General features: G+C 38.8%; 2 protein-coding genes across 3 annotated transcripts in view; one reads left to right on the forward strand and one right to left on the reverse strand.

Annotated features, from left to right (window-relative positions):
• Positions 1-13,675, reverse strand: part of PEX3 (peroxisomal biogenesis factor 3) — a 38,101-nt gene extending 24,426 nt beyond the window's left edge. The window contains exons 1-3 of one of the 2 annotated variants that reach the window (XM_081044274.1): positions 13,318-13,675; positions 5,019-5,150; positions 859-940 (exon numbers count right to left, since the gene is read on the reverse strand). In XM_081044274.1, coding sequence (XP_080900400.1) covers positions 859-940; positions 5,019-5,150; positions 13,318-13,390 — 287 coding nt within the window. In that variant the 5' untranslated portion in view covers positions 13,391-13,675. The remainder of the gene's footprint in view (positions 1-858; positions 941-5,018; positions 5,151-13,317) is intronic. The other variant, XM_081044273.1, reaches the window with a different exon arrangement.
• An 87-nt stretch (positions 13,676-13,762) lies between these two features.
• Positions 13,763-27,954, forward strand: ADAT2 (adenosine deaminase tRNA specific 2). Its single transcript, XM_081044275.1, has 6 exons — positions 13,763-13,878; positions 17,663-17,767; positions 20,551-20,701; positions 21,935-22,041; positions 26,167-26,239; positions 26,359-27,954. Exons 1-6 carry the CDS (start codon positions 13,783-13,785, stop codon positions 26,400-26,402), a joined length of 576 nt encoding a protein of 191 aa, XP_080900401.1. The 5' UTR covers positions 13,763-13,782; the 3' UTR covers positions 26,403-27,954.
• Positions 27,955-27,961: the final 7 nt, after the last annotated feature.

Consider the following 27,961-nt stretch of genomic DNA (forward strand, 5'->3'; position numbering starts at 1 on the left):
CAAATGAACACAGCACCACACTAAACTACAATACCCCAACACATACTGCACTCTATATACGAGGTCCTACGAAAGTGGTTTGTACACAGTAAACTGTCATGGTAAGGGAAATTGTCATTATTGTATGCTTATGTTATATTTTTACTTCATTTTGTTAATAATATAAAAGACAAGTTCATATGCCTTATTTCTCTAAGATATATGTTCATATGCTTTACCTATTACTGTAAACTCGTTATGAAGCACAATGTTTAAGATAAATTAGGTTCACAACATCTGATTCAGGAACATGTATTCCATAAGCATGCAATAATTAAATTTCTGAATAACATCAAAGTAATATAAGACCTATTTACAAGAAAACCAGAATGCATATAAATATTGACCTAAATATTTTGTGCATCAAGTTAGAGTATAAATAAATGGACGAAATAAAATGAATTAAATGATACAGTTAGTAAACATCTTTTTCTCAATAAGCCTCTGTAAGTTTTAATTAGAAAAACAGGGTGGGGGGCGGGAGATGAGGGTAAGGGGGATCAAATATATGGTGATGGAAGGAGAACTGACTCTGGGTGGTGAACACACAATGGGATTTACAGATGATGTAATACAGAATTGTACACCTGAAATCTATGTAATTTCACTAACAATTGTCACCCCAATAAATTTTAAAAAAAAAGAAAAAAAAAGAAATAAAGAATACTAGTAAAGGAAATTAAATAGATAAATATAAATGCCAAAAAAAAAAAAAATTAGAAAAACAAGGAAACAAAGACACCTGAACTATTTCAGTTCATCAAATCAACTTTAAGAGCAGTATATCAATGAAAAACACTATATCTTGCATTTATTTACCTGTTTTTTAGCAGAGCTGTGAGGCTCTCAGAATTGAGTTGCTGCATTAAGGCCTCTCTCAGTGTGGGCAGCATGGACAGCACTGCAATACGAACAGAACATAAAAATGGTCACAAGTAACATGGCTGCCCTCACTGAGAAGTGTGCATTATTTTAGGCTATATGATAGGACTAGCAACTAGCAAAGGCTGGGAGAGAAGGTCAGGGATAGAGTTTTCAAGTTATTGTTAATATTAATAAAAATAGATTATGTACTAATAAGTAATTTATCTGCTTATGTTAAGTGAACAAAGTTTTATATATATTATGATTACAGCAATGTAAACAAGTGCACAAAGAAGAAAGAATGAGGGAAGAAGAATTATTCCCAAATGTTAACAGTGGTTGTCTTTGGGCTATGGATTATGGGTAATTCTTTTTTTTTCTCTTCTGTACGCTCCAAATTTTCTTTACAATAAACGTTTATTTCTGATAGAATGAAATGATCAAAAACACTTTTATCTTTAGCTACACTTTTTGCTTCACATTTTAATTCTAATTTTAGAAAAAAGTTTATTAAATACTACAAAGTAATACGCAGTTATTAAAACCTAGACAAAAACTGCTGAGTTGTAGTTTTGGTTTTGCCAATAGCTATTGCCTGTAACTCCCATGAATAACATCAAGATAAAATAAGATACAGTACTCCAAGGAAAAAAGATTGCATGTAATTTACAGGAGTTGTTTTATTTATGGCTCCATGCATGGCATAAGACATGCTGGAGAAATGTACACATATAAATTTAAAATGAGTTTCTAACACTAAATAAGCAATGACAAAATAAAACTGAAAAATATCAAGAGGTCACAAATGCCACATTTTAAAAGGGAAAACTTTAGTGTATGATTTTTACTTCTTGACTGGGCAAGACATATTAATTACAAAATCCATAACATGATATGTTACCTTACCAAGAAAAAGCAAGACTAGAATCCTACATTCAGAAAATGGAGTTAGCAGGGAACTAGTTTAAAGATTGTGTGGTGTGAACCACATTGAAACAATAAAGCTTTTCCCAGAAAAGAAACCCAAAAAGATAATGTGGTATAACAACATGATCTGAGAGGAGTCTCTTCAATAATTCTCCTGAGAGATATGAGCTTTTTACGTTCCCTTTCAGCCTATTCAACTGAAGAAAAGCCTATTCTTCTCCTCCAGTCGTCAGTATTAACACTGAACAAATATGTTTCTGTATCTTGTTGAATACAACTTTCATGTCTTCTTTTAGCCATCTGGTCTCCATGATAAGCATTCCCAGTCTAACCACAAATCACAAGATGACCCTTCAATCAGCTGTGAATCTGCGTGACCTGAGAAAGTTACTTAACCTCTCCGTGCCTCAGTATCCTCATCTGTAACTGAGGATAACGCTGGATTTATCTTTTACGATTATTGTAAGGATTGAGAACAGTGCTTCTTTGCACATGGAAATGCTCAGTAAGTGTTAGTGCTTATTATTATCCTTACTTAGCTTCTGACACATTCCAGTTTGTATCTTCTTAACATGTGAGAGGCAGAAATGGACCTGCACTCTGACTACTGCAGAGCATGTTGTAACTACCTTGGATCCAACCGCAGACTTTATTACTGTAGCCTAAGAGTAAATTAGTATTTCTGTAAGCCACAGTATACGATTTGTTCGTAACAAGCTGGACAATTCTGTATGTGTACAAATGACTTTTAATGCAGACAATTCATTTAGTCCTGTCTAGCACTTATATGGGACAAGACTATTTTGCTTCCTGAAACTTCATTTATAGTGTCTGAGCATCATGTCACGTGTCAATTTAGGAAGCATTTCTCCTAAATCTTGAGTAAAATCATGAAGAAGGTAAAGCCAATGGGCAGGGCACAGAGCATTCTATTGATGCTATTTTTCAAGTTGAGGCTAACTTCTTGGGTAGGAAAACTAGCTATATTTACCTAAAAGTACTAAATTGTTCTAGTATATTCATCACATCTTATCCAAAAGGATAGAAATGTAATCGTGATCTGTAACCCCATTATCAATGCATCCAGAAAGCTAACTGGGAAAGTTTTTCAGTGAATCTATACTTTGGCTCCTAGTGATCACCATATTTTATTTTTAATTGCCTACAGTCAGCTACTCATTAACCTGAGGGCTGTGAGGGTCACAGAAAAGTGCCACCACATTCTGGTTGGAGGAGCATAAGAAGCTGACAGCCCCAGCTGCCACTCCTCTGGATGCATTACCAGGTCTGCACCACTCCCAGGCAACCCGAGGGCTCAGTGGGGTCACGGAAACAGGACGATTCCTGCAGGACTCACCTACCAGGAAACTTAGGCTTGAAGACTCCCCACCAGCCTGCCAAAACTCTCTAGAACTGTGCTGTAGATGGCGCCTCTTCTTACCTACTCTTCCTTCCTTCTCCCTTTCCATTCACCTGTCAGACCCACGTTGTGGTCTAAAGGCTTTCCTTGACTACTTCCGTTCCCTTCCTTTTATTCTTCACAGGTGCTTCCCCCAATTAAGCTCTTGTACATCTAATCCCATCTTAGCATCTGCTTCCCAGAGGACCCAAACTGACACAAGGGTCCATGCCAAACTGAGATGACTTTGAAGCTCCTTTTCAAAATCAGAGCTACCTTTTTCCATTTTTCTGAAAATGTGAGTAATAACCAAAAACAGACTGTTCTTATTCTCTAAAAATTCATTAAAAGGTCCTTGGCAGCACCACTATATTGAATACTGAATATCCATTTAAAGAATTACGTCATTGTAAAAAAGTTACTTACTGAGTATTCTACGCCAACCGCTTTATATGCACTATCTCATCACATTCTCACAAAACATTTATGAAGTGAGTTTTAGAAGATCTTTGTATAGAGGAGAGAGCTGAGATTTAGATTTGCCCAAAGACACACAGATATTATGAGGCAAAACTGGGAAGAGAACCAGAGCCGCCCCACTCTTGAGCTGTGCTCTTACACACTGTGTCTTGGGTTGTCATTATATACCGTATTTATGATTACTACTTGCTTTATAGAATGCCATTTTATTGTTTCAAATGTAAAAAATCATAATCTAGCTGTAACTTTGGATGTGTCTCTTAACTTCCTTAATCTCAGCCTCGTTAGTTGTTAAATGAGACTGAACTAAAAATAAAGTTCTCTGAAAAACATTCTACTTTTAAAATTGAACAAAGAGAACCTATCTTTATACATTCTTCCTAAATTAATTGTTCTTGAAAGAAATGTCAGAGAAAGGATTAAGTCTTAAATAACAATAATAATAATAATAATAAAGCCCAAAAAGGTTTGACATGGATTTGAAAACTGATTCTTTAAAGTTATGCCAGTTACACGATAACACCTTATTCTTTTCAAATGATTTTGTAATAGCATTCTACTAGTAGGTTTCTAGCTCTGGAGGATAAACTATTCCTATTAATTATCATGGACTGACTGGATAGTATTGTACTAAACTTACAGGTCTGTGGTTGCCTACTGTAAATTGAACAAACTTGGGATGCTCTGCTGCGACGTGTAAGAGCCAGTGGGATCAGGCCCCCCTGTGCAGCCTCACTTCCTAACACTCGTCCGTTGCTCATTCCACTGTAGCTACACAGCCTTTCTGCTGTTTCTTGAATGTGCCAAGTTCGTTTCCATCTCAGGCATTTTGCGTGGTTCCTCCATTGTATTATCTGGTTTCTCCTCAAATGTCACCTCCTCAAAGAGGCCTGACTCTCCTGACTGCTGTATCTTAAAGAGCATTCCCACCCCGTCAAAGCTTTAGTCTCCTTATAGCAGCCACCACTGCCTAAAATTATCTATTTGTTGGTTATCCTCATTTTCTCTCACTAGCACATGAACTCTGAATGTCTGGGATTTTTTTATTTTTTATTGTTCACCTTCTGTTTTCCAATCGCTGGGTACCCCCAGTATTTGCTGAATGAATAAATAAAATGAATGAACAAGCATTTATATTGTATACTGATTTATATTGATTTTTAAAAATCCACATTAAATGATGTATTTCAGTTAAATCACGTGATAAATACTTGCTAGATTTATCATTTTTCCTTTGCCTTTTAAGTTTGGTCCCAGAGTTATACAAATATAAATCATCAAATAACTATCAATATTCTCTTTGCCTTACCAGTCATATTGCAAGTCCTCTGGTTACTTTCAAAATGATACTGTCGTCGTGCTTGGGCAATGTATTCTGCAGCCTCCTTTTCTTGTATTTCTCTGATTTTCTTCTGTCCATATTTCCCCAGGATATATACTCCTAAAATTGTATTTTTAAAACAAGCTAGTATATTAATCCAATTCATTAGAGTATTAAAAATTCCAAACAGTAGTTTTAACCTCGTTTATCCAAATATAAGGCTTATATTAGTGAAAAGCTAAAAATTACAACTTTTAAAAACCTAAATTAAAAAGTTATGTAAGAACTGTGACCTAAAGAGAAGGAAAAGGAGATTGGCATTTTAACAGCCAATGATAGATGGGTACATAAGGACTAGGTCTGCAGAAACAGAAAGGAATTAAGTCTACAAAGTTTGGTAATGCCTTTGATAGTGGACTGGAGGTATTCTAAATGACCAGCAATAGGGTATCGTTTAAATAAATTATGGTTCACGAATACAATGAAATTTGATGTAGCTATTAAAAAAACACATTACTATACAGATAATGACTCACGGAAATATCCATGTTTTATTGTTAGATGATAAAAGAATACCCTGGAAGTTTTGCTTTTTAATGTAAGCAGATATACAGAAAAACAGATGGGTGTTAATTTCTAACATATAATAAACAATGGTCAGTGTTGAATAGTGAGGTAGCAGGTGACTGTTTTCCTTCTTTTTGCTTCTCTGTCTTTTCCATATTTTCTTCAATAAACATATAATACTTTTTAAAAATATAAGGCAAAAATTTTAAAAGGAAGAATACAAGAAAGGTACTCAGTCAGGCAGACTTCTAAAACCAGTAACTTACACAAAACCAGGAGGGAGCAGAGGGTACAGAAATTTCTCAATTATAACAGTGTAAAAAGATAGGCGGGGTCATGCAGCCTGTAACTTACTTTAACACAGTTCATCATAGACAGTATGATATAAGTGTGCACGTTTTGGTCTATACCCCAGGGGCAGTCAGTTGTCCTAACTGGGAATGTGAATACTCCAGAGTGGTTAGCTAGCACTTGATCAAAAGCCCTACTCCAAGGTTTAAGCACGTCAACTAACTTTTATCTAGCATAAGGAATATCAGAAATGGATTTCCACAGATAAAATTGTGTTTAAGATTCTGGATTAGCTAAGACATTTTAGTAATACTCATTTGAACAAGAATGCACGAATCCAGCAAGTCCTTCACCTTTAGGAGTGGCTTACCTCAGATCCTCAACTGCTGGTCTGCAGGATTCTTAGTCAGAGGGGTTAACTGCATGGCCAGCAAATCCTACAGCTAGACTACTGTTGCATTTCCTTCAGGGAAACTGTTTATGCACGGTTCTATTGTAGCAGTAAAAAGGGCACTGGGACTTCACGGAGCTTATAGAAAAAGTTATGATACTCTTTTATCTATGCTTGCTAACAGATGTTTTTATGTGTGCCAGAATTTGTTTCCTTACAACCTGGCAACAAGGTTCTAGGGGGGTAGATAAATCCTCACCTACCTCCAACTGTCTGCGGACCCCAATATCTACCACAAAGAACCTAAGAATTGGCACGACCTAAAAATTGGGTTTGGCCTGTTTGTCACAGATGGGGAGGAGGCAGCCCTCTAAGTACTGTAAAGCAAACACATATCCAGAATTATTTTCACTAATATAAGCATTAGAGATGAACTGATGACATGTTATGTTTTCCTAAAAATAACCGTTCATTGAAAGGTATGTCCTACAAATAATTAGGCAGAAATAAAGTATGACTGCTGTTATGTCTGTATGAAAATAAAGGTACTATAATCATGCTTAAAGAACAAATAACAGTTCACATAAGAGGTTTGCTTCAGAGCTACCTTTCTTGTAATCTATCTTCAATAATCTGATGATGGTGCCACAAAACCAAGGAAGAAACTGGCATATATTTTACAAAGTAACACTCTGATAGGCAACTGTTTGTTACTTAACAACTACTTCTCAATGAATTGCTTGTATTTTATTTGCACAACAGATTGCAAATTTTGTGTAAAATTATTATTTCTCAAATAATAGTGTAAAATGAAACACTAAAATAATGCATGTTGTATAGCTAAGAATTTTCTGGAATAATAGTATATTTGATTGGCATATATGTTTTCCTGGGGAGAGGGCCCACTGCTCTCATTAAATCCTCAGCACTGTCAGGTAAAATTTTTTTAGGAACTACTGATTGATAAACGTAGTATATTCTAACTAAAGTTAAAAGAACAAAATGAATTGTTATGGGTTGAACTGTGTGTATCCCAAATTCCTATGTTGAAGCCCCTGTACTTCAGAATGTTACCTTATTTGGGTCTTTACAGAGGTAATCAAGTTAAAAGATCATGAAGGTGGTGCCTAATCCAATATGACTGGTGTTCTTATAAGAAGAGGAAATTTTTACACAGACGTGTAGAGAGATGATGTAAAGACACAGGAATATGGATGAAAAGTGGGCTCTGTAATACATCTGACTGAAAGTAGCCTCACAGGGTGATGTGATCATAAATCCCTAATGGGGCAGATCATGGTGGGTAGTCACAGCCCAGGCCTGTACAAAGGTCTGTCTCTGCCCTAAGCAAGTCCATTGTCCTGGTGCGTCAAGGGTAACACACTTGGCAATGCCAGAGTGATCCTCTTTTTAGACACTTTGAAGGAGTAACCACCCTGGAGGGAAGACAATTTTGTTAACTATCCTGTACCTTGTTTTCTCCCATCTTCATGTAATCTTTACATTCTCTACTTAATTCCAAATGTATACCGTGTTTCCCCGAAAACAACACCTAGCCGGACCATCAGCTCTAATGAGTCTTTTGGAGCAAAAATTAATATAAGACCCAGTCTTATATTATAGTAAAATTAGACAGGGTGTTTCATGTTATGTTGTGTTGTGTTGTGATGTGATGTGATATTATGTTATGTTATACCTGGTCTTATACTATTCAAATACGACCAGGTCTTATATTAATTTTTGCTCCAAAAGATGCATTAGAGCTGATGGTCTGGCTAGGTCTCATTTTGGGGGAAACACGGTAGAAGAAAATGCAAAACTTATTTTCTGGAGCACTTGAGATCTTGCTTCCCGGTGTATATTGTCAGTTTGGCTCAAATAAACTTACAAAACTTCTGCACAGGTTTGGACATTTCTTATGTTGACAGGGAGGAGAGGGCTGTCTACAAACTGAGAGAGGCCTGAGGCAGATTCTTCTCTCACAGCCTCAGAAGGAGCCAATTCTACTAACACATGGATCTTAGACCTCTGGCCTGCAGAACTGTGAGACTACACATTTCTGCTGCTTAAGCCACTCAGTTTGTGGTACTCTGTTATGGCAGCCTTGGCAAATTAATAGACATAATTAGGCCAAAATTCCACAATCCATTATTTTTTTTTTTTTGAGTAACACTGAAATAAGTTCCTACGCAAAGTCTAATTTACCCAGGCTCTCATTCCCAAAATTCATAAATTCTGATTTTGTCAGATTTATCTCTGTAGGGCAGTAAGACTGAAGGAAGAGAATTAATTAGCTAAATTCTGGAACTCAGGACCATCTGATTCTGACTGGCTGCCTGCATTCTGGCCTGGAAGACAGCAGATACTGATGACTGTGGCACCAACTAGGTAGGTAACTCTGAGCAAGTCCCTTCCGCTCTCTGGGTCTAAATTTCTTTACTCATAAAATAAAAGGATGGAATCAGATGAGCTTTAAAGTCTCCTCTGTAGCTATAACTTTATTTATGAATAATGAAAAATTCACTAAATATCTCAAAAAATAAATGTGGAATGTTTGGAGGTTTCCTTTCAGAACATTGCTGGTAAAGCAAAATACCGTCTAGTCTATCCATATTATATATTTGGATTTTTATAATCGTTTTAGTCTCCTCTTCCTGGATGAAAATCCCTGAAATACAACTATTTTACCAGGTTAATAATTTCAATAAAAGTTTGAAAATAATCTATTAACATTGTTCCCAACAAAGGACCACCAAATCCTGCTATTCTGATTCTATTTCAGAAAATTTTTTCACTTTTGCAACTTTACTCCAGCTCCTTTACCACCATCTTCTTTCAGACCCTGAATATTAATGCATTTGAACTGGTTTACCAGCTTCTTTTGTTCTCGGTCTCACACCTTTCCAGTCCATCTTTTACATGAGAATTGATTTTCTAAAACTTAAATCTGACTGTATTATTCCTGTGTTTAAGATTCTTCAACATCCCCCATTATTTCTTAATGTGGATTCTCTGTTCCACCTACATCAGAATTATTTGAGGTACTTGTTGAAAATGTAGCTTTTAAGGAAGTTCCTCGAAGACATCCCCAAATGTCTTGTCTTATATGATGCTGCATTCCCAATACATGATATTGGTGCACGATGGGAGCTCAATAAATATTTGTTGAATGAATTAATGAATTAATGAACTGCATGCTGGACTTAAAGAATCAGAATCTGGGAACAAGGATTCTATATTCCTACTAAGCCCATCGTGACTTTTACCCACACTAAAGTCTGAAAAGCCCTGATACACAGGATGATGTCCAAATCCCGTAGAATGGCAGTTAGGAAGACCCTTCCCAATCCATTCTCCCAATTCATCTTTTGCCATTTCCCATGTGTTCCCTGGGCTCAGCCACAGCGAAATACACTTTGACTCATCTAAAGTAATGTCTCTGACTATGCTGACCATCACTTTTCCCTGCTGTGCCCCTTCTCCTCTGCTTGCTGCACAACCTAAAGCAAGTGGATTCTTGAGCAAAGCTTGCCCGACACCTTGGTGTTTCTCTCTCCTCTATGCTCCCCACAGCACCCCGCTCTATTACAGCACTATAATGCTATCACTGGACTACTTTTGTTTAGTTCCATTTCTGCTTTCTGGACTGCACCATGAGCTCCTTAAAGTTAAGAACTGTGTCTTATTCCTTCGTGTTCCCAGAGCCTGACAAAGTATGTGCTTATTCTCCTTCAAATGTTGGTTGAATGAAAGAATGAATACATGAATGAAAACCTTAAGAGACCAGAAATTACAGGGATTAAAATAGAATTAGAAGTCAATGCTCTGGGAGTTTTAGAAATGAGCAAGCCACTATATATGAACGTGGCTGTTCTCTGTTCCGCAATACTTTCTCTAGTGGAGTGATTTTCAAAGTGTGGCTTGAGCAGCACTGGAGGTGTTCAACACCCTTCAAGGGATCTGTGAGTCAAAACTACTTTGTAACAATACCAAAACACTGTTTGCCTTTTTCATTCTCATTCTCTCATGAGTGTACAGTGGAGTACTCTAGAGGCTACGTGACATGTGGTACTGCAACTGACTAAATGCTAAAAGAGATATGAGAATCCAGCTTTCTTCAATTAAAAGCCAGACAGTAAAAAGATTTGCAAAGATGTGAAACAATGCCACTCTTCTCACTAATTAAAAAAAAAATTTGTTAATATACAATGGGTTTACTATTGTTATTTTTAAATTAATATTCTTAAATTTCTTGGTTGTAATTTCTAATAATAGATACAAATTTAAAAAATCTCTTTAGAGACCTTAATTTTTAAAAGTGTAAAGGAGACCTCAAGCCAAAAAGTTTGAGAACCATAGCTCTAGTCTTTGCATAAACTGGTCAAATTGTACAAATTGGTCTAACGCAGTTACTCATCCAAAATGCAGGAAATTTCTACTTAAGGAGGCCTGTAACTCAAAGTTTTTTTTGCCACTACTGAATGGCCAAAGCTCTTTGAGCACACGACGATATCTTCCCTAGCTATCAAGCCTGTCAAAATGTGCCACTTCTTCCATTAAGTCCTTTCCTGATTTTTTATTATATAACCTTATATGCTATCTGCCAGTTTGAGCTGTAGTGCATTTTTTCAGCTCTTATTGTTTGTTTATTATTTTAATTATTTGTATACTTGTTGCTATGTTCTGAATGCTTGTATCCTATCCCTCCACCAATTTTTATACTGAAATCCTAATCTAACACATGATGTAATGGTACTACAAGAGATGGGGTCTCTAGGAGGTGCTTAGGTCATAAGGGTGGGGCCCTCATGAATGGTGCTTATGACCTAAGCACCTAAGACACTTATAAAAGGGATTTCACCCAGCTCCACAGACCCTTCTGCCAGGTGAGGTATAGCAAGAAGTCTGAAACCTGGGATCAGGCCCCCATGTAACCCTGCTGGCACCCTGATCTTGGATTTCCAGTGTCTAGAACTGGGAGAAATAAATTTCTATTGTTTATAAGCTGCCCATTTCGTGGTATTTTGTTATAGCAGCTTGAACGAACTAAGACACTTGTTTTTCATTTAAATCAGACCATAAAGTCCATGAAGGGAAAGTGGTATAGTGTGCAAAGACAATGTGCTTTGGCGGGGATGTAACACACCTGGGTTTGAATTCTAGCTTCCTTCTTCCTAACTCTAAGACCCAGGGCAAGTTTCTTAAATTCTTAGGTATCTGGTTCCCTCATTTTTGAATGGAGATAATAATAACTACCCTGTTGTCATCCCCACTGAATAGAAGAGCTCAGCACAATGTTCACTGGGCACCCAATAAACTGGAATTATTACTATTAAAAATCTCCATAAATCTTCTATTTCCATCACATTACCTTCAATACTACAGACACTTGATAAATACTTCTTAAATTAGATAAATTGAAGTGTAACATGTTATAGAACCTTTTCCTTGAAGCAGAAAGAATATGAGACTCAAATGCCAATCCCAGTCATCTATTTTTCTTTTTCTTTTAGACTAACTTCCTTTTTTGTTATAAAGCTCTAGGATTATTTTCTTTTTCTGCTTCTCACAACTCTTTCTCGTTCCTCTTAATCTGTAACTATAAAGCTCTCAATAGATTTTTGAAAAAATCTATTAACTATCTCTTAAGTATACACTGTTTTGCTTCTCCTATGATTACTTCTAATCTACCATGAGATTGTTCCATAAATTTGAAGGAGGTATGTTAGTCTTCCTGAGATTGGTACAGAGAGATTATTTTCTTTCCTTCAGTGGTGGCAAAAGTATTTTATTTATGCTTCTTCCATCACACATATTTCTGTAGCGTCTATAAATAAATTGGACTCAGCAATCTTAGCATAATGTAAATACACATGAGGTATCAGTGGCTGAAGATATCAAGAAACATTTTATTTATAAAGGATTTCTCAAAAAATGTGATAAAAACTTGCATATGCTCATTATCAAATTATGACACAGACCTGAGACTAGGAAAAGACTCTCCTTACCTCACCTACAAGAAGCCTGCTCCAAACTTTCAAGAACCAACAGACCTGAAGTATTGATTAATTTAAAATTGTCGGGGGGGGGGTGTCAATAGACTATAATTCAAGAGCAAGAGAAAAGCAAGCAAATTCTTTCGGAAACATCTGTTCTTGATTTTTAAGGATGTGGGCAACCAGAGCACGTGGCTGGTAACAATATTTTTCAAAAAACTCAGATTCTAAAAATTGCTTCTTAACATTCCTTAACATTCCTTCTTCTGTATCTATCTCACAAGGCTTTTTCTTCTGCCCTTCACGTCCCTGCTCATTGCGACATGACTGCCGTATGAGGAAACGAGGTTCTCAACATTATCGTTTTCTAAATCTCCTCTCCTCCTGTGCAACTCGGTCCTGTCAGCTAGATGGGCACTGATGCCAGACTCGCAGAGGAAATGCCACGCCACGAGCACTGTCTCACGGCACAATTTCCTGCACGGTTTGTAGTCTAAACATCGGACACGAGCTCAAAACACCGAGGGCTTCTTTTCGGGCCTCGCCTATGCATGCCAGCTCTTCCGGACGATTGCGCTGTTTTCAAAAACTCCACTTAAACTTCCCACCACACTCGAAACGCACGCTTGGAGGAACTCGCCTAGAATATCGCGAAACTTCCGCCAAGGGCGAGAAGCCGAGCACCGTCCCGGGAGCGCCGCACAGACACGGAGGGTCTCCCGGGAAAACAACAGACGCGAAATCAGGAAGCACGTGTCCGTCCGAGGACGGGGCCGGGACGCGGACGCGGAACTGTGGTGGGCCCCCCCGAAAGTCAGCGAGGAGGAAGCAGACGCGGAAAACAGAGGAGGGGGCACTGTCCGGGCAAAGGGCGCGAGGGGGAGCCCCGCGGCCGTTGGCCACCCCGCTCCCCGTCCGACGGCGGACCAAGCCCTTCCACGTACCCCGGACCGCGCTCGCCAGGCCTCTGCGCTGGAGGACACGGTCACCTCCGGCCCACCCCGTGCTCCCAATGCCCCGTTCCAAGAACCCTGTCACCCACCTCCGAGGACCGTGCCCAGGAAGATACATTTCTTTTTGTGACGTTTCAGAAAATTCCACATAGATCTCAGCATCTTCCGGCCCTGGGGGTGCGGGCTGCCTGGGGGGGGAGGGTGGTTCACCAGGACACCGTTTCTCTGTCACCTGACCTAGACGATCCGGCAGGACCGTCGCGCTTCCCCTGGGTGCTCTCCAGAAATCACAAACCCAACTTTCCGCAGAGACTGTCACCGGAGCGGGAAGGGGGCGTGGACGACAGCAGAGCAGCTGCGCTGTCTGTGGCAGCCACTGCGCCGCCGCAGCTGCTCACGGGGCCCCGGCACCCGGTCCGTCCAGAATTAGCTCCCGAGTGCCTCGCTGTTCCGCTTCCCCCCCGGAAACGGCGGCCGGCAGTCCCCGCGTTCCGTTGCCGGCGCCCTTCCGCTGTTGCGGCCTCTAGTGCTGAGTTCCGCGGCCCCAGGACGGTATGGAGGGGAAGCAGGCCTCCACGCCCGCTCCGGGCGGAGGGTTCTCGGTGTCGGTGGAGGAGACCGAAAAGTGGATGGAGGAGGCGATGCAAATGGTGAGGAGCCTGGGAGGTGGCTGCCGCGGGCGGGAACTTCCTACGGTTCTCATCCCAACCCTGAGAGTTTACTGAGCCCGTTCTCACAGAGGCTTTGGGGGAGGAAGAGAGGAAATACAGAAAGTCTTTTTCACCGGCATGAAGAATGCGCCAAATATCCCTGTTCGGTTGTTGTTGGCACGGACGTGCTGCTGCCCCTTCTTTCCCCTGGACACACTCGCAAATGCGCCAAGTCACGTGGTTTTGTATTTGTGGCCCCTTGAGCCCATCCAGTAGAAGGAAGCCGAGTATTGCCTGGTAGAGAGCAGAATAAAAACAAGTTCCTCTGCAGCCAGATACTACCTGCCATTCATTCACCCATCCACTCATCCTGCTGCTCTCTGTCCCTTTATTTCCTTCCCTCCCTCCCTCCCTTTGAAACCGCTGATGAAGGAGGGCTCTAATCAGATTTTTTTGTATAATCCAAGCTTTACCCATTCTTATGTGTGCCAGCGAGCTCTTTAATAGGGATTAAAGTGTGTTTGGAAAGTACATATATATGTTCATTCTTAACCTTTCAGCCTCAGTGTCTTCTTCTCTAAAATGGGCATGTGTGACATCTATCTCACAGGGCTGTATAGATTAAGAGAAAATGTTTGTAAAGCACCTGACAAAATATGCTCAATAAATAGAAGCTATTTTTTTTTTAAATCAGAAGAACAAAGACTAGAGGAGAACACACCAAAATAATTCATTAACAAAAATAATTCATTAAGATAAAGTTATGGATCATTTTAAAGAAATTTAACAATTTATTTTTGTAGCAAAAATATTTTAACAAACTCATCGAAGAGATAGAATTACAAATAGAAAACCTGAAAAGAACCACTAGTAAATATATGTTAGTATTTCTCGAGAGAAGGCCTGGAATGAAGACGGACTCTTTAAAGTATACCACCAGAGGCAGAAAACATAAAAGGAAAATTGACAGGCTTTAACTGCATAAATACTGAAAATGTCTACATATTAAAAAGGCAAGATACAAAGTAAAGCAAATGACAAAGAGGGAAAATATTTGCAACATACATAAAAGGACAGGTTTGATAACTTTAATACTCCTATGTGTTTTGAAACCATATCGGGGCAGCTGGACGGCTCAGTTGGTTAGAGCACAGGCTCTCAACAACAAGGAGCTTCTGGAGAGGGGGCTGGATCGTTCAGTTGGTTACAGCACGGGCTCTCAATGGCAAGGCTGCTGGTTCAATTCCCGCATGGGATGGTGGGCTGTGCCCCCTGCAACTAAAGATTGAAAAGGGCAACTGGTCTTGGAGATGAGCTGCACCCTCTACAACTAAATTAAAGGACAATGACTTGGAGCTGATGGGCCCTGGAGAAACACACTGTTCCCCAATATTCCCCAATTAAAAACAAACAAACAAACAAAAAAACACATATTCTTAGATTGCCTTCTAGAATTATGCTGCTCAATAGAGTACCCATCAGCACATGTGGCTATTTAATTTTAAATGAACTGAGATGAAATATTCAGTTCCTCAGTCACGTTAGCCACATTTTAAGTACTTAGTAGCCACACATAGGCAGTGGTTACATATTGGACAGAGCAGATCAAGAGACATTTCCATTGCTACAAAAGGTTCTGTTGGACAGCACTGGTCGGAAATGGTCACAGTTCCATCACCAGTGTACAAGGATGTTTTGTCCTAACCCCTATTCCCGCTACCCCTGGAATTACCATTCTTTAATATTTGGTAATATAGGCAAGAAGTAACATCTGTGTAACTTTTTGTTATTCTTTGATAAAGTTATCAAACTTTAAATAAAGTTATCTACTTTATTATTCTTTTGTAAAATCACTTTTTCATGACAGTTTTCTTTTGGAGAGCTAAGCATATAATAAAGGTTACTGTTGTAATCATAATAGCATCTAATTCTAAGGTACAGGCTTGGAAACATATATAAGAATAAGTAACAGTGTTGCACTCTTGTTATGTTCCAGACACAGTGCTATGCACAGTGTTTCCTGTGGGCCATAATATATACGTCTCACAGCAGCCCTATAAGATGGGTATTATTACTATCCTTATTTTCATATGGGGACATTGAGGTTTAGAGAGTTAAGTAAATTCCCCACAGTTAGAGAGCTGGTCAGGACAAGCGGTGATTTGAATCCAGCCATTGATCTTCACCACTGGCCTATACCATGCTGTTTGGTTGTATATGCTATATATGTATATTTTTTATAATAGATGTATGTATTATATATGTATGTACTCAGTATGTATATACTCAATATATGTAGACTATATGTACACACATATATATACGTATATATATGTATATATATACACATATATACACAGAGAGAGAGAGAGAGAGGAGAAGGCAAGTTTTCTAGAGTAAATCAATTTTATGTTATTGTAGTATACATTTTCTGGGTGCCTAGTTAATCAAGCACAGACACTTACCCATTTCCACAAATGTGGTGTAATGAACTATTTCCTGTTTTCGGCCTTGTGTCGGGTGCTACGGCTGTAAACATGAGCAGGCATGCTAGTACCTGGATCCGGTGCTTGCGTCCCAGGAGCATTCTGTTTAGTTGATGAAATTAAGTCATGCACAAATGAAAAAGTTAATAAGTAACACGTCCAGGGTCCAAAATAAGAGACAGATACAAAGCGCTATCAGATAACAGGTGGCAAAGTCCTGAGCCAGTCAGTTGAGATAAATTTTGGATGCTTCCTGAATTTTAAAAGGAATAAAAGGAATGGGGGTCGATGGAAAGGAAAGGAAAGATTGATCAAAGCAGAGGAACTATCAACTACAAAAGAAATGGAGGACTTCATCTTGGGTTAGGAGGTGATCCAGCTGTCTGTCTAGAATAGGGCTTCCTAATCTGGGGCCCAGGTTTTTGGGGGATCTTGAAACCCTGAAACTGTATGTAACAATATTACGTGCATGTGCCTGTGTCATGTGAGAGAGTCCATAACTTTCATCAGATTCTCAAAGGTTTGGCTCCAAAAAGGTTAAGAATCAAGGACCTAGAAGAATAATGAAAAGTTAGGCTGGTTCAGATGGGTGGTGGGGAGGATGGGTGGTAGTTGGGAGCCTCTTGGTGCCAGGTTGAGGAATTTAAAGTTGATAGAGGGAAAAACAGAACTTCTGAGTGTCATCAGCAGTAATAGTAGTTGTAGTGTAACCTTTTGGACATTATTATTTTATTCTCTACCTAAGAGTTGTTCTGGTTAAATTGTCTCCCCCCACCTTAGCTTTTCTTGTCTCACTTAGAGCAGAAATTGTGGGCACACAGGGAGACATCCAGTCTCGTCACCTTTGTGATACTGAAACTCTAGAGAATGTTTTCTATCATTTTCAGAGAAACAAGAAAAATAAGCAAGTGGAATTTTAACAAGGACAGAATTTTAATACAGGATTTACAAATGTTATTTATTCTTCTACCTCTTTGCAAATATATGTACTATCTCTGAAAAGGTGCTTAAAAATGACAGTCAGTAACAGTCTTTTGATCACCTCAGCTTCCAATGAGGAAAAAAAAAATCAGGGAGCTCAAGACCTGGGAAAGGCATTTGTCCCTGAGTCTCCCTTAACATGAACACAACAGAGAACTAAGGAACTACATACTTGTACTATATTGGAGAAAAGGGAAAGCTCAACTGCATTTCCTTGTTCTAGGATTTATGCATGTGTTAACTGCTCGTGCTGCATCTATTTTTTTTTCTATAGTATTTTCAAGTATTGAACAAAGATTTTCCACTTTGTCTTTCAGGCGAAAGAAGCCCTAGAAAATATAGAAGTTCCTGTTGGCTGCCTTATGGTCTACAACAATGAAGTTGTGGGGAAGGGAAGGAATGAAGTTAATCAAACCAAAAATGTATGTGAGTTGAATAATATAACTGAGAACAAAGGTCAGCGATGGTGGGAATAGAGTGACTTTATCAGTTGGTGAAAAGATGGGTCTATGCAGTGTCCCATAGGTATCAATAGAAGGGTAGTTTCTCTAAACATCTCTTTCTTCTTTTTTTAAAAATAAATTTTACTGGGGAATATTGGGGAAGAGTGTGTTTCTCCAGGGTCTATCAGCTCCAAGTTGTCCTTCAGTCTAGTTGTGGAGGGCGCAGCTCAGCCCCAAGTCCAGTTGCCATTTTCAATCTTAGTTGCAGGGGGCGCAGCCCACCATCCCATGTGGGAATTGAACCAGCAACCTTGTTCTTCAAAGCTGGCACTCTAACGAACTGAGCCATGCTGCTGCCGTAACCATCTCTTTTTTTGAATGCCTTTTTTTCTGATTATAAAAGTGATACATGTTGACTTTTTTAAAATTTGGAAAATGTAGAAAAAGTTGAATGAACCAATATAAATTTTCAAAGCTAATTTTCTATTTCATGGAGTTTTACTGTAACACTTGAGTGAAACCTAAGAATTGGTTTTATTGCATTGGCGTGTCTCCTGGCACCTGGGGCCACAGTGCAGGAGAAATGAGTCTATATCCATTTTAAGCAAATCTAATATATGAAAATTCCACTTTACAACACATATCAATTTAACTCATTGCATTCTTTAGTACCTTTAAATAATGTGTTCCTCCTAGTAAATTAAAAAAAAAAAATCACCCCCCAGTTTATAATTTTGGAGGTATAAAAGGATGTATAAAGAAGCTATTCCTATTTCAGATAATTCAATGAAATGAAGTCTCCATACTAGCTGTTTCTACCTACACATAGTATGTATACTTTCATAGCTTGTGTGTGACTTTTAATTTATTGTGGTTAGGTTGAGAAGTTCATCAATTAAGGCAATACTTCTTGAACATGGTATTACGACAGTGTCACAGTAAGTATAAATGAAAAATCAGATTTTATGATTACAAGAGGTGCGAGGTAGACTCAAGGAGAGCTTATCACCTTAGCACCACTCACAGATTTTGACCTTATCATGTGATCTTGGGAGCCAGAGAACAAGCTGGTGTCGGTGCTAGTGTTATGTGGACTTTCAAGTTCACCCGTCGTATCTGCCAAAAAGAAAACTGAGATTTAGCAAAACATGCAAAATGGGAACCCAGCTTCACAAAGCAATTAGTATGTGGATGTCAAAATACCTGTGAGATAAGTAATAAACATAATATAGCAATTAGTGAATATAGATACTTATTTGGGAGTGGAATTTTGTAGTTTAGATAATTGTTATATCTCCCTATTTGTATTTTGTGGTTCAGTGCAATACCTTTAACATAAGAACTTTGACTATCCTAACAACATCCAGCTAACTGCCCAATGACCTGCATTTCTTCTGTACTTTGAAGTTAGCCTGGATTTATTTTGGTATTCGGAGTCTTATAGAAGATGACCCTGTAATCACAGTATGGAAAGACTCCTGACCCCATTTGAGGAGACCTGAGTCCTACTTTAGGCTTTTATACCACCACTACCTCCTGTCACCACCACCATCACCTATGCCAGCTGTGTGTCTTTAATGTCCTATCTTAGCTTCTGCTTCTTCTGCCATAAAAGAGGAAGTTGATTGAAATGATTCAGTTCAACAATGATTTATTGAGAACTATGGGGGGATTTGATTTAGTAATTCTGAATCTGATTTTTTAAACGTTGGGGAACTTTTTTTTTTTAAGCTCCCCAGTTGGTTCTGGCATGCCATCAGGTTTGGGAACCTCTTCTCTAAAGTACCTCCTAGTTCTGAGTTTAGAATTCTGGCTCTCCTGGCACCTGGGGCCACTGTGTCAGCACTTTCCACAGCCTGCCCTACGTCACAGGTAAATGAGCACCTTTCTCTTTGCCCCATCAGATTTTATACTTGTTGGGGACAGAGACTTTTTATCCCCCACAGAATTTAGCACAGTGGCTTGGACATAGTTAGCTGTCAGTGGGAGGTTGTTGATGAAAGTCACGATCGTGAATATTATAAATAATGTCACATTGCAGAGTACATTTCTAACATTTGTGGCATGTGCTTCCTGTAATTCAGATTGCTTGAAGAGGTGTAGATGGCAGTACATCCCATTTTCCATAGGGGGAAACTAAGGCTTAGAGAAGTTGTATAACTTGTCCTGTGCCATATAATTTATAATGTCCTGGTAAGGATTGAAATTTAAGTGTGGTTTATTCCAAATGCTGTGTGATTTCTCCTATATTCTGCTGCCTCTCATGAGGTGTCAGAGACCAATACCAAATCTCTGCTTCTCCCTAGTGTCCACCAGGATATAAAATCTCATCCCAAAGAAAATGTAAGTGATGACCTTCCAATAAGCTAAATATAGACTTACGCATAGTGAGGTCAGCGACAGCCTTGAAAACACATTTGAAACTGGAGCACATGCTTATGAACATTTCAAACTTCCCCTAAAATAATCAGAATTGCTGGACTCATCTTTTTTTTTTTTAAGACTTATTTTCTCTATGGCATTTTAATTGAAAGAGTGTCCCCCAACTTCTCAGGTACTTAACTAAAATATCTTTTGTTGGTGAGCTTTTGGTACTTATACTGGGGAGTATGCTATCAACGGCTAAGGGCATCCTGAAATCTGTATTTGTTAAATGTTGTAAGAAATGATAGGCCCAGTTTTTTGCATTTACTTTTGAGTGTTTGTAAAAACACCGTTACATGTAGCAAACAATGTCAGTGCAAGCCCCTCTCTCTTTTCAGGCTACACGACATGCAGAAATGGTGGCCATCGATCAGGCCCTTGATTGGTGTCATCGAAGTGGCAAGAGTCCTTCTGAAGTGTTTGGACGCACGGTGCTGTATGTCACCGTGGAGCCATGCATTATGTGTGCCGCTGCCCTCCGGCTCATGAGTATCCTTTGATTTCCTGGGTTATTGTCTGTATTCTTCCTATGAACCTGAAAATGGCCAGACACATAACTCGTTCCTAATATATGAAAACAGATTTATGAAACATTCTGGGAGGTTTACATTACAAAATATAGTATCCCTTGGCCAAACATTTTTAGGAAAATGTTTTAAATAGTAAAATGACCTATTTTTTTAAATATCTATAAACATGTAAGTGTTAAATAAACTGGAGAAAGAAAAGCTTAGGACTAATTTAAAGTGTTATATAAGGACAAATTATAGGTTAAATTAAAGTAGATTATAAAACTGCGTAGGAAAAGGTTTGAAGAATGTGCACTTAAGTTTTGCCTTTGGACAATAGATTATAGGTGATTTACAGATTGTCTTTCTCGATTTATATGTTTTTGTTTGTTTATTTTTGCCACAAATACCTATTATAATATATGAAAAACTTCAAGTCAGAAAGAAGTCAATACAAAGTATAAAACAAGCCAATCATTTATGATATAATTGTAAATAAATGGGAAATTGATAAAGTTACAGCTCTTTGAATTGTCTTTCGTCGAGTAAGTGACATATATACTGAGTGCTGCAAGTTATCTTGAAAAAACGATTTAATAATTCGAAAACTCAGTTTCATACTACATATTATTTATCTACTTATTTTGTTATGTACGTGTGAGTCATTTCTCACTTTAAAAATAATGCAGAGGATTTTGAGTATGGTAAAATGTATAGTCTCTGCTTTTTACAGATGGGACGTATGGTCATCAGAACTCTCCCCATCCTGCCTTACACAGTGGCTCACCTTTAGTCTGTTTTGTACTGGAGCACAGGTTATATTTTATTTGGGGCAAGAACAGGGAATGAGCTAGTATTTTTAAAAGGTGAAAATTCCCAGATTAAGTGCCTGCCTCCTTTCTGGCTCTTGTTTTATAATGAATCCAAAAAGGTTATCAGTAAAAACTAAAGAGAAGAGCACCAAACTGAACACTTAGAAACGGCATATTTAGTTTTCATTGTTTGCAGTTGTGAGATGTTAATGTCTCTATCCTTTAAATCTCTTTCTTTTGTGTAACTGGATTGTATTTCTTTCAGCCTAAGCCCCAGCTTAGTTATTTTTAAGAGTAGCATGAGCTTTCCTCTCCAGGATGGCTGGTGTGGACCTACCCTGGTTTTCTTACCATACACACTTAAACGGCACATTCTCTGAAGGACCTTAATTCTCTCTTATAAATCCCGCTGGTTGTATACGGCTGTCAGAATGAACGTTTTGGGGGTTGTGGCTCGGTTCTAGATATTGCCTCTGCGGATTTACCAAATACTGGGACACCATTTCAGGTAACACGAACTGTGTATACTTTTTCTTTCTTTCTAATTACTTTAATCTCATCACGGGCTTGCAAGTAGCATGTGATGGGTATACCAAAAGCCACACTAGAATTAGATAGGCTCTCAGGACTATTGGTTGAGTTCATTTATGCCTCACTGTTAGGTCATAGGCAGTCATTTACAGGTGAGTGCCTAGCTCTCTTCATGAACAGAACCTCTACTGAAGGAGCGTCCCCAGCCTTCTGAGGTATCTCCTGACAATCCTCACGCACGTCTTCCCGTATGTTTGAAGACATTATACCAGTGGTGGTGTTTTCACTCAGTGAGTGTTCCTAGCTCTACACTAGAATGAGTTTGTGTGAAGCAGTGACAGTAGATGGTATTTACAGTGAACATGCAATATTTTTGCACAAATTCAATTATTTTGCTTGATTGTCACATTTTATTTTTGGTGTCTAGCAATCAATACTTAAGTTATTTTTTCCCCTGCTTTTTTAACGTTAACATTTCCCTCCAGACCCAAGAATCCACATTTCTTTCATGTTCTCTTAGAAATTCTACTTTCTCTTTAATTTTGCGACTTCTCCCTAACTTTTATGTTTAAGGCTGTGAGCAATACGAATTTATGTTTCAGTGTTTGGTCTGGAGACATAGACCTTTTTGTAAACTGGTTTTCTTGTTTTTCTCTTCAAGATGTGAGGTTAATCCTAAAAGTATTTTTCTTTAAAAAGAAAAGGATTTAACAAATGTTGGACATAGTGGGCAGTTAACTTCAGAGACTCAGAGCTTCTTAGGAGAATATTAAGTGTGAAGAGCTACATTTGGCTGAAACCCACCGAGAAAACGTTTTGAAGCATATTCTGAGTTTTCCCAGCTGAACATGAGCTTTCCTAGCAAGTCCTGAACATCTGAGAATAGGCAACTTTTAACATTGCATCAGAAAAGACATTGGAATGATGAAGAGTAAACACAATTAGCTTGATCATTAAAAAATCTGCAAAGTGATTTGATTTTTCCAATCAGTTTTATTAGTAGCTCAAATTTTGCTTACAAAGCTCTGCACATGAATTACTGACTTTGTACTTCATTTGTGAGAAAGATCTAAAGAATTTCTCAAAGCTTCCGGGCAGAAAAAGATGAACCCTTGGCTATGAGACACGGGTGGAACATTTCTTCCAACACATTAGTGACATTGAGTATACACAGTCCTCTGCCACCTACAATGCCCCTGAACACAGTTGATCTGGCCAAGCCAAAAAACACATTCATTTGCAGTGTGTGAACCTGGCCAAGTTAGCTCCATCGAGATGAATGGCCATGGTTTAAAGACATATCCCCAGGTTTGATGCCACATTATGGTTTTTAAAAGTGTTTTGAGATTCTAAAGTCTTCTGGATGCTGTGTTTTCTTCCTTTATTTGCTGGGTCGTGTGTGTGGGGGGTGAGTTTGTGGGAGGTGGATTGCTGTTTACATATTGCAGAATTATAGATGCTTTTAGTGTTATATTATAAGCAGCATCAAAGTTCATAGAGGAGACCTATGGAACTATTATTTTCAAAGAAGATGGCTCCATTTAAAAGAAATTATTTTAATAAGAATGTGTTTTTTAATTAAAGCCACAAATTTATAGCTATCACGGAACCTTGAAAACATTGCCTTAGTATCTTAGAGAGATACACTTTCCTTCTCCGCCTGTGACTCAGTGCTCTCCTCCCTGACTGCCTGTTAGGTTGAAGCATGCCTGTGCTCCACCCGCACCCCGGCCAACTGAATCAGAAGGCTGGGGGTGGGGGAACATTGGTGTTTTTTAAGAGAGCTCCCAAGCAATTCTACTGAGCAGCCAAGGTGGAGAACAAGGTTGAGAACTGCGGCTCTAACTCCATGTGAGATGATAGTGTTTTGTGCACAGGGGTGCTTGTGAGAGAAGCGAGAGGAGAGGTGGGAGCCCTGGGGAGCAGGAACATAACACGACAGAAAGAGAAGGGGAGTGACTGACGATTCTTAGAATGAAGACGTATTGGGAAGCCAAGGGAAGAGAGAGTTCTAAAAAGAAGCAAGTGTGGTCAGCAGTCTCTACGACTGCAGAGTGGAGGAGGATGCAATGACCAGTATTTTGGTCAATCAGGGCCCTTGCGACGTCTGAGAGGGCAGTTGCAGTGGAGTCCTAGGGCATAAGCCAGTGAGGAAGAGGTAGAGGAAGAAATGAGAGCCCCAAAGTGACGGCCATGATTCTGGAAAATTCTCAGGAGCAGGGTAGTAACTTGCTTGGGGGACAGGGTAGAAAGAAAGTTGTTGGTTTTCTGGTGTGTTCCCCCCCCCCCCAGCTTTATTGGAATATAATTGATCTATAACATTGTATAAGTTTAAGGTATACAATGTGATGATTTGATATGTGTATATTGTGAAATACTAATACATCCTTCATGTCACATAATTACCATTTTGTTGTTGTTGTTGTTGTTATGGTGAGAACATTTAAGCTCTACTTTTATAGCAACTGTCAAGTATACAATTGTTAACTATCATCCTGTATCTTAGGTTCCTGGAGCTTATTCTAACTTTTATAATGAAAAGTTTGTACTCTTTGGCCAATATCTCTCCATTTCCTCCACCCCTCTGTCTCTGGCAACCACCATACTCTGTGCTTCTAAAAGGAAAATAGACACACACACACACACACGGAATATTGCTCAGCCATAAAAAAGGAGGAAATCCTGCCATGTACGACAATATGGATGGATCTCTAGGGCATTATGTTAAGTCAGACAAAAATCTGTCTGATCTCATTGTGTGATTTCACTTACATATGGAATGTAAAAACACTGACCTTGCAGGAGGTTATTTGTGTCAATGGTGAAGGCTAATGCAGGGTTTGTAGGCCCAGGCAGGAGCCCACTGCAAGCACAAGAGACACGGAGGCTCGTTCTGAGCAGCACACCACGCCTGCCAGTTCCTGTGCTGGTTCCATCCTCTCTGCTGCTTCCAGACATTCCTCCTTGACATCTCCTTTCACTGTATCATTTCATGCACCTCAGAACGGTGTGACCTATCAAGTCCAAACTCCTGTGACAAGCCTTCAAAGCCCTATATATTTCAGCCTTATTTTGTCTCTTTAATTTCTTTCCTTATACTCCCTTAATAATCACCCCTGCCCCCATCAGCTAGTTTCCTTACACAGAACCCAAGCTTATTCTTACTCTTTCCCTGAAATGCTCTGCTCAGTCTCTTTAAGTATGCTCCATCATTAAGGCAAGTTCAAGTTTCATCTCCTTACTGTTACCACAATTTCTTATTTTTTCAAATGTTGATCTCTTCTCCCCAGTTAGGTACCAAAGATAGCACAAAGTGAACACTTAAAAAAAATCCTCTATAGTAAGTATCGAAAGGAAAGGATCTTTTCTGTAAAGAGCCTGATAGTAAATATTTTAGCCTTTGTGAGCCACTCATGTCTCTGTCGCATAGTCTTTTCTTAACAACCCTTTAACAATATAAAAACCCTTCTTACCAGACAGTCCATCTTTGGCTGTGGACCGCCAGCTGTAGCTTTATAGCATGAAACGCTCAATGGATACTTACGATGTGCTAGGTATTTAGCCAGTATTATTTTATTTAATCTCATTTAATCCTCACAGAATTCTTCTGGGTTAATTGCTATGATTACTACCTTTTACATGAGGAAACTGAGGCATATGTCTGAAGTATCTTACCCATGATCACAGAGCTTGTAATTACAATAGTAGTTGCTTAAGAAATAATAGTTGATTGAGAGAGGTTTCTGATTGAAGCCATACATCTATTCTCTGGAAATATACTTTCTTATATTAATAACCCGTGTTATTAATTATTAAAATTATTAATTAAAATTAAAATTATTAAATTAAAATTAAAATTATTAATTAAATTTATAAATATGTTTATAAATTTATAAATATATAAAATTATTAATTAAAATCAAAATTATTAAATTATTAAATTAAAATTAAAATTATTAATAACCCGTGTTATTAATATCCACAAAGTATATTAACATTTTCTGAAAAATGTTTACCTAATTATGTACATGTTGCTGTTCTTATTGGGACAGAACACATTTTCATGGGCCTGTGTTCATTCTCGACACTCTTGTTTCATCAGTGCATCCCTGGATATCGGGCTGAGGAAGCAGTGGAAATGTTAAAGACATTCTACAAACAAGAAAATCCTAATGGTCAGTTTTCCCCAACTGTATATAATGTACCCCACTTAAAACAAATCAGTATGAAGAGAGTCTGACTTGGGCTTACCTCTTTCTTCATTTTCTCTTTTTCTTTTTTGTTCTTTTCACAGCACCAAAATCAAAGGTTCGGAAAAAGGAATGCCCAAAATCCTAAAGTTCTTCTAATTAAGGACTAAGGCCCCTGGACGTTGGACTGAAAACTGGTGACATCACTGAATCATATGTTATACACTTTCCTTAACCCGTGGGAAAATGGTCTCTCATCATTTGCTCTGTTAAAAGAACAAATTAGCACTTTTAAAAAGTCTGACAATTGTAATCAACTGTTCGCTTTTCCACAAGCTGAAAGAACATGGTAAGAAGGGGAAAGTTTAAAGGTTGAGGTTTTAGAAATTAGTAAGGAGTGCCTGCACTTCCTGCCAGAACCATTATGCCCAGTCCAGGAAAGTGCTGACTGTCAGAGAACATGCAGCCAGACGTTCGGCGCGAATGTGGGGGACGTGGGGAGGGAGCCAGGGCATGCCGCACGGCGCACACCTGCTCCAGGCCTGGAATTTCAGAATCGGGGTCTTCATTCTTTGCAGCTGCTATGTTCTCCCAGGGTGTTAGGGGCCCATGACTGCCTTGGAGATTGTATATGAGTTGTATACACGTAGACCATGTTTATATGGTCTTTGGAAAAGACCTTTTGCTTTTATAAAGCATTTGGAGAAAACATTTTTAAAATAAGTGCTTAAGTATCACTTTTAAATTACAGCATATTGCTATAATAAGATCTTACTTATGGACCTTTGAGATGACTAGTCTTAAAAAGTAAAAGCATAACTGGGACATTGTTTCTTTGTCGTTGCACGACTGTACCGTGCCAGGCCCCGTTTGGTCATTGAATCAGTGAACAAAACAAAGAATTCCGCCCTCGTGGAGCTTATGTTCTAGCAGGGGAGACAGATAATAAACGGAATAGATTGTATAGCACGTTAGAGGGTGGTAAAGATACGGCGAAAAGAAAAAGGAGAACAGAGTAAAGGGGATGGGCATGCCATTGGTTTTGGCAATGCTGGTTGCACAATTAAGTGGAATGGTGAGTTTGATCTGAAACCGAATACAGTTCTTTCTTTTTATAAAATCCAGATTTAGAATTTAAAATCTAAATTTGTAAAATGTGAACACAACCCCAGAAAGGGTATCCACAGCAGGAAGTCCCAGACACTCAGGCTGACTGAGTGCGGTAAGGGCTGGTGCTGATGAAGTGCCGCTTGCAGGCCACGCTGCAGTTCACCGGCTCTGCCCAGAAGGGGGCCTCGCCGTTCCACCGGAAGCCCAGCGCCAGGCTCTGGCCGGCAGCTCCTTCTCCGTTGCATTTCTTCAGTGGATTCATTTTCTTGATGCAAAGCATCTGTATTTGTTAGTGCTGCCATTTGGGCGATGTCTCTGACTTGTTTGTTTTGAATTACATTACAGGCTGGAATGTAATTGTGGTGAAAGTACTTTTAAATTGCTGAGAGTAGCAGCTAATCAGTTACATGCTTCAGAGGATTTATAATTGCTTGGTTTTGTACGTGTGTTTTTAACCGCATTTGAGAAGTTTTATAGAGAAGAATATGCATGGTTTTAAATCTATAATAAATGTTACATGTAACTTCTCTTCAATTTCACCTGCTTTTAAAATCATCCTCTCATTAAATTTTAGTGCTTTGACTAATTTATCCAATT

This window comes from Rhinolophus hipposideros (genome assembly GCF_964194185.1).
Source record: "Rhinolophus hipposideros genome assembly, chromosome: 3".
NCBI lineage: Eukaryota > Metazoa > Chordata > Mammalia > Chiroptera > Rhinolophidae > Rhinolophus > Rhinolophus hipposideros.

Coding starts and splice junctions, on each gene's coding strand:
- ADAT2 (XM_081044275.1), top strand. CDS start 13,783: ATGGAGGGGAAGCAGGCCTCCACGCCCGCTCCGGGCGGAGGGTTCTCG. Junction 17,768..20,550: donor AAGTTAATCAAACCAAAAAT/GTATGTGAGTTG, acceptor CTCTCTTTTCAG/GCTACACGACATGCAGAAAT. Junction 22,042..26,166: donor ATACTGGGACACCATTTCAG/GTAACACGAACT, acceptor TTGTTTCATCAG/TGCATCCCTGGATATCGGGC.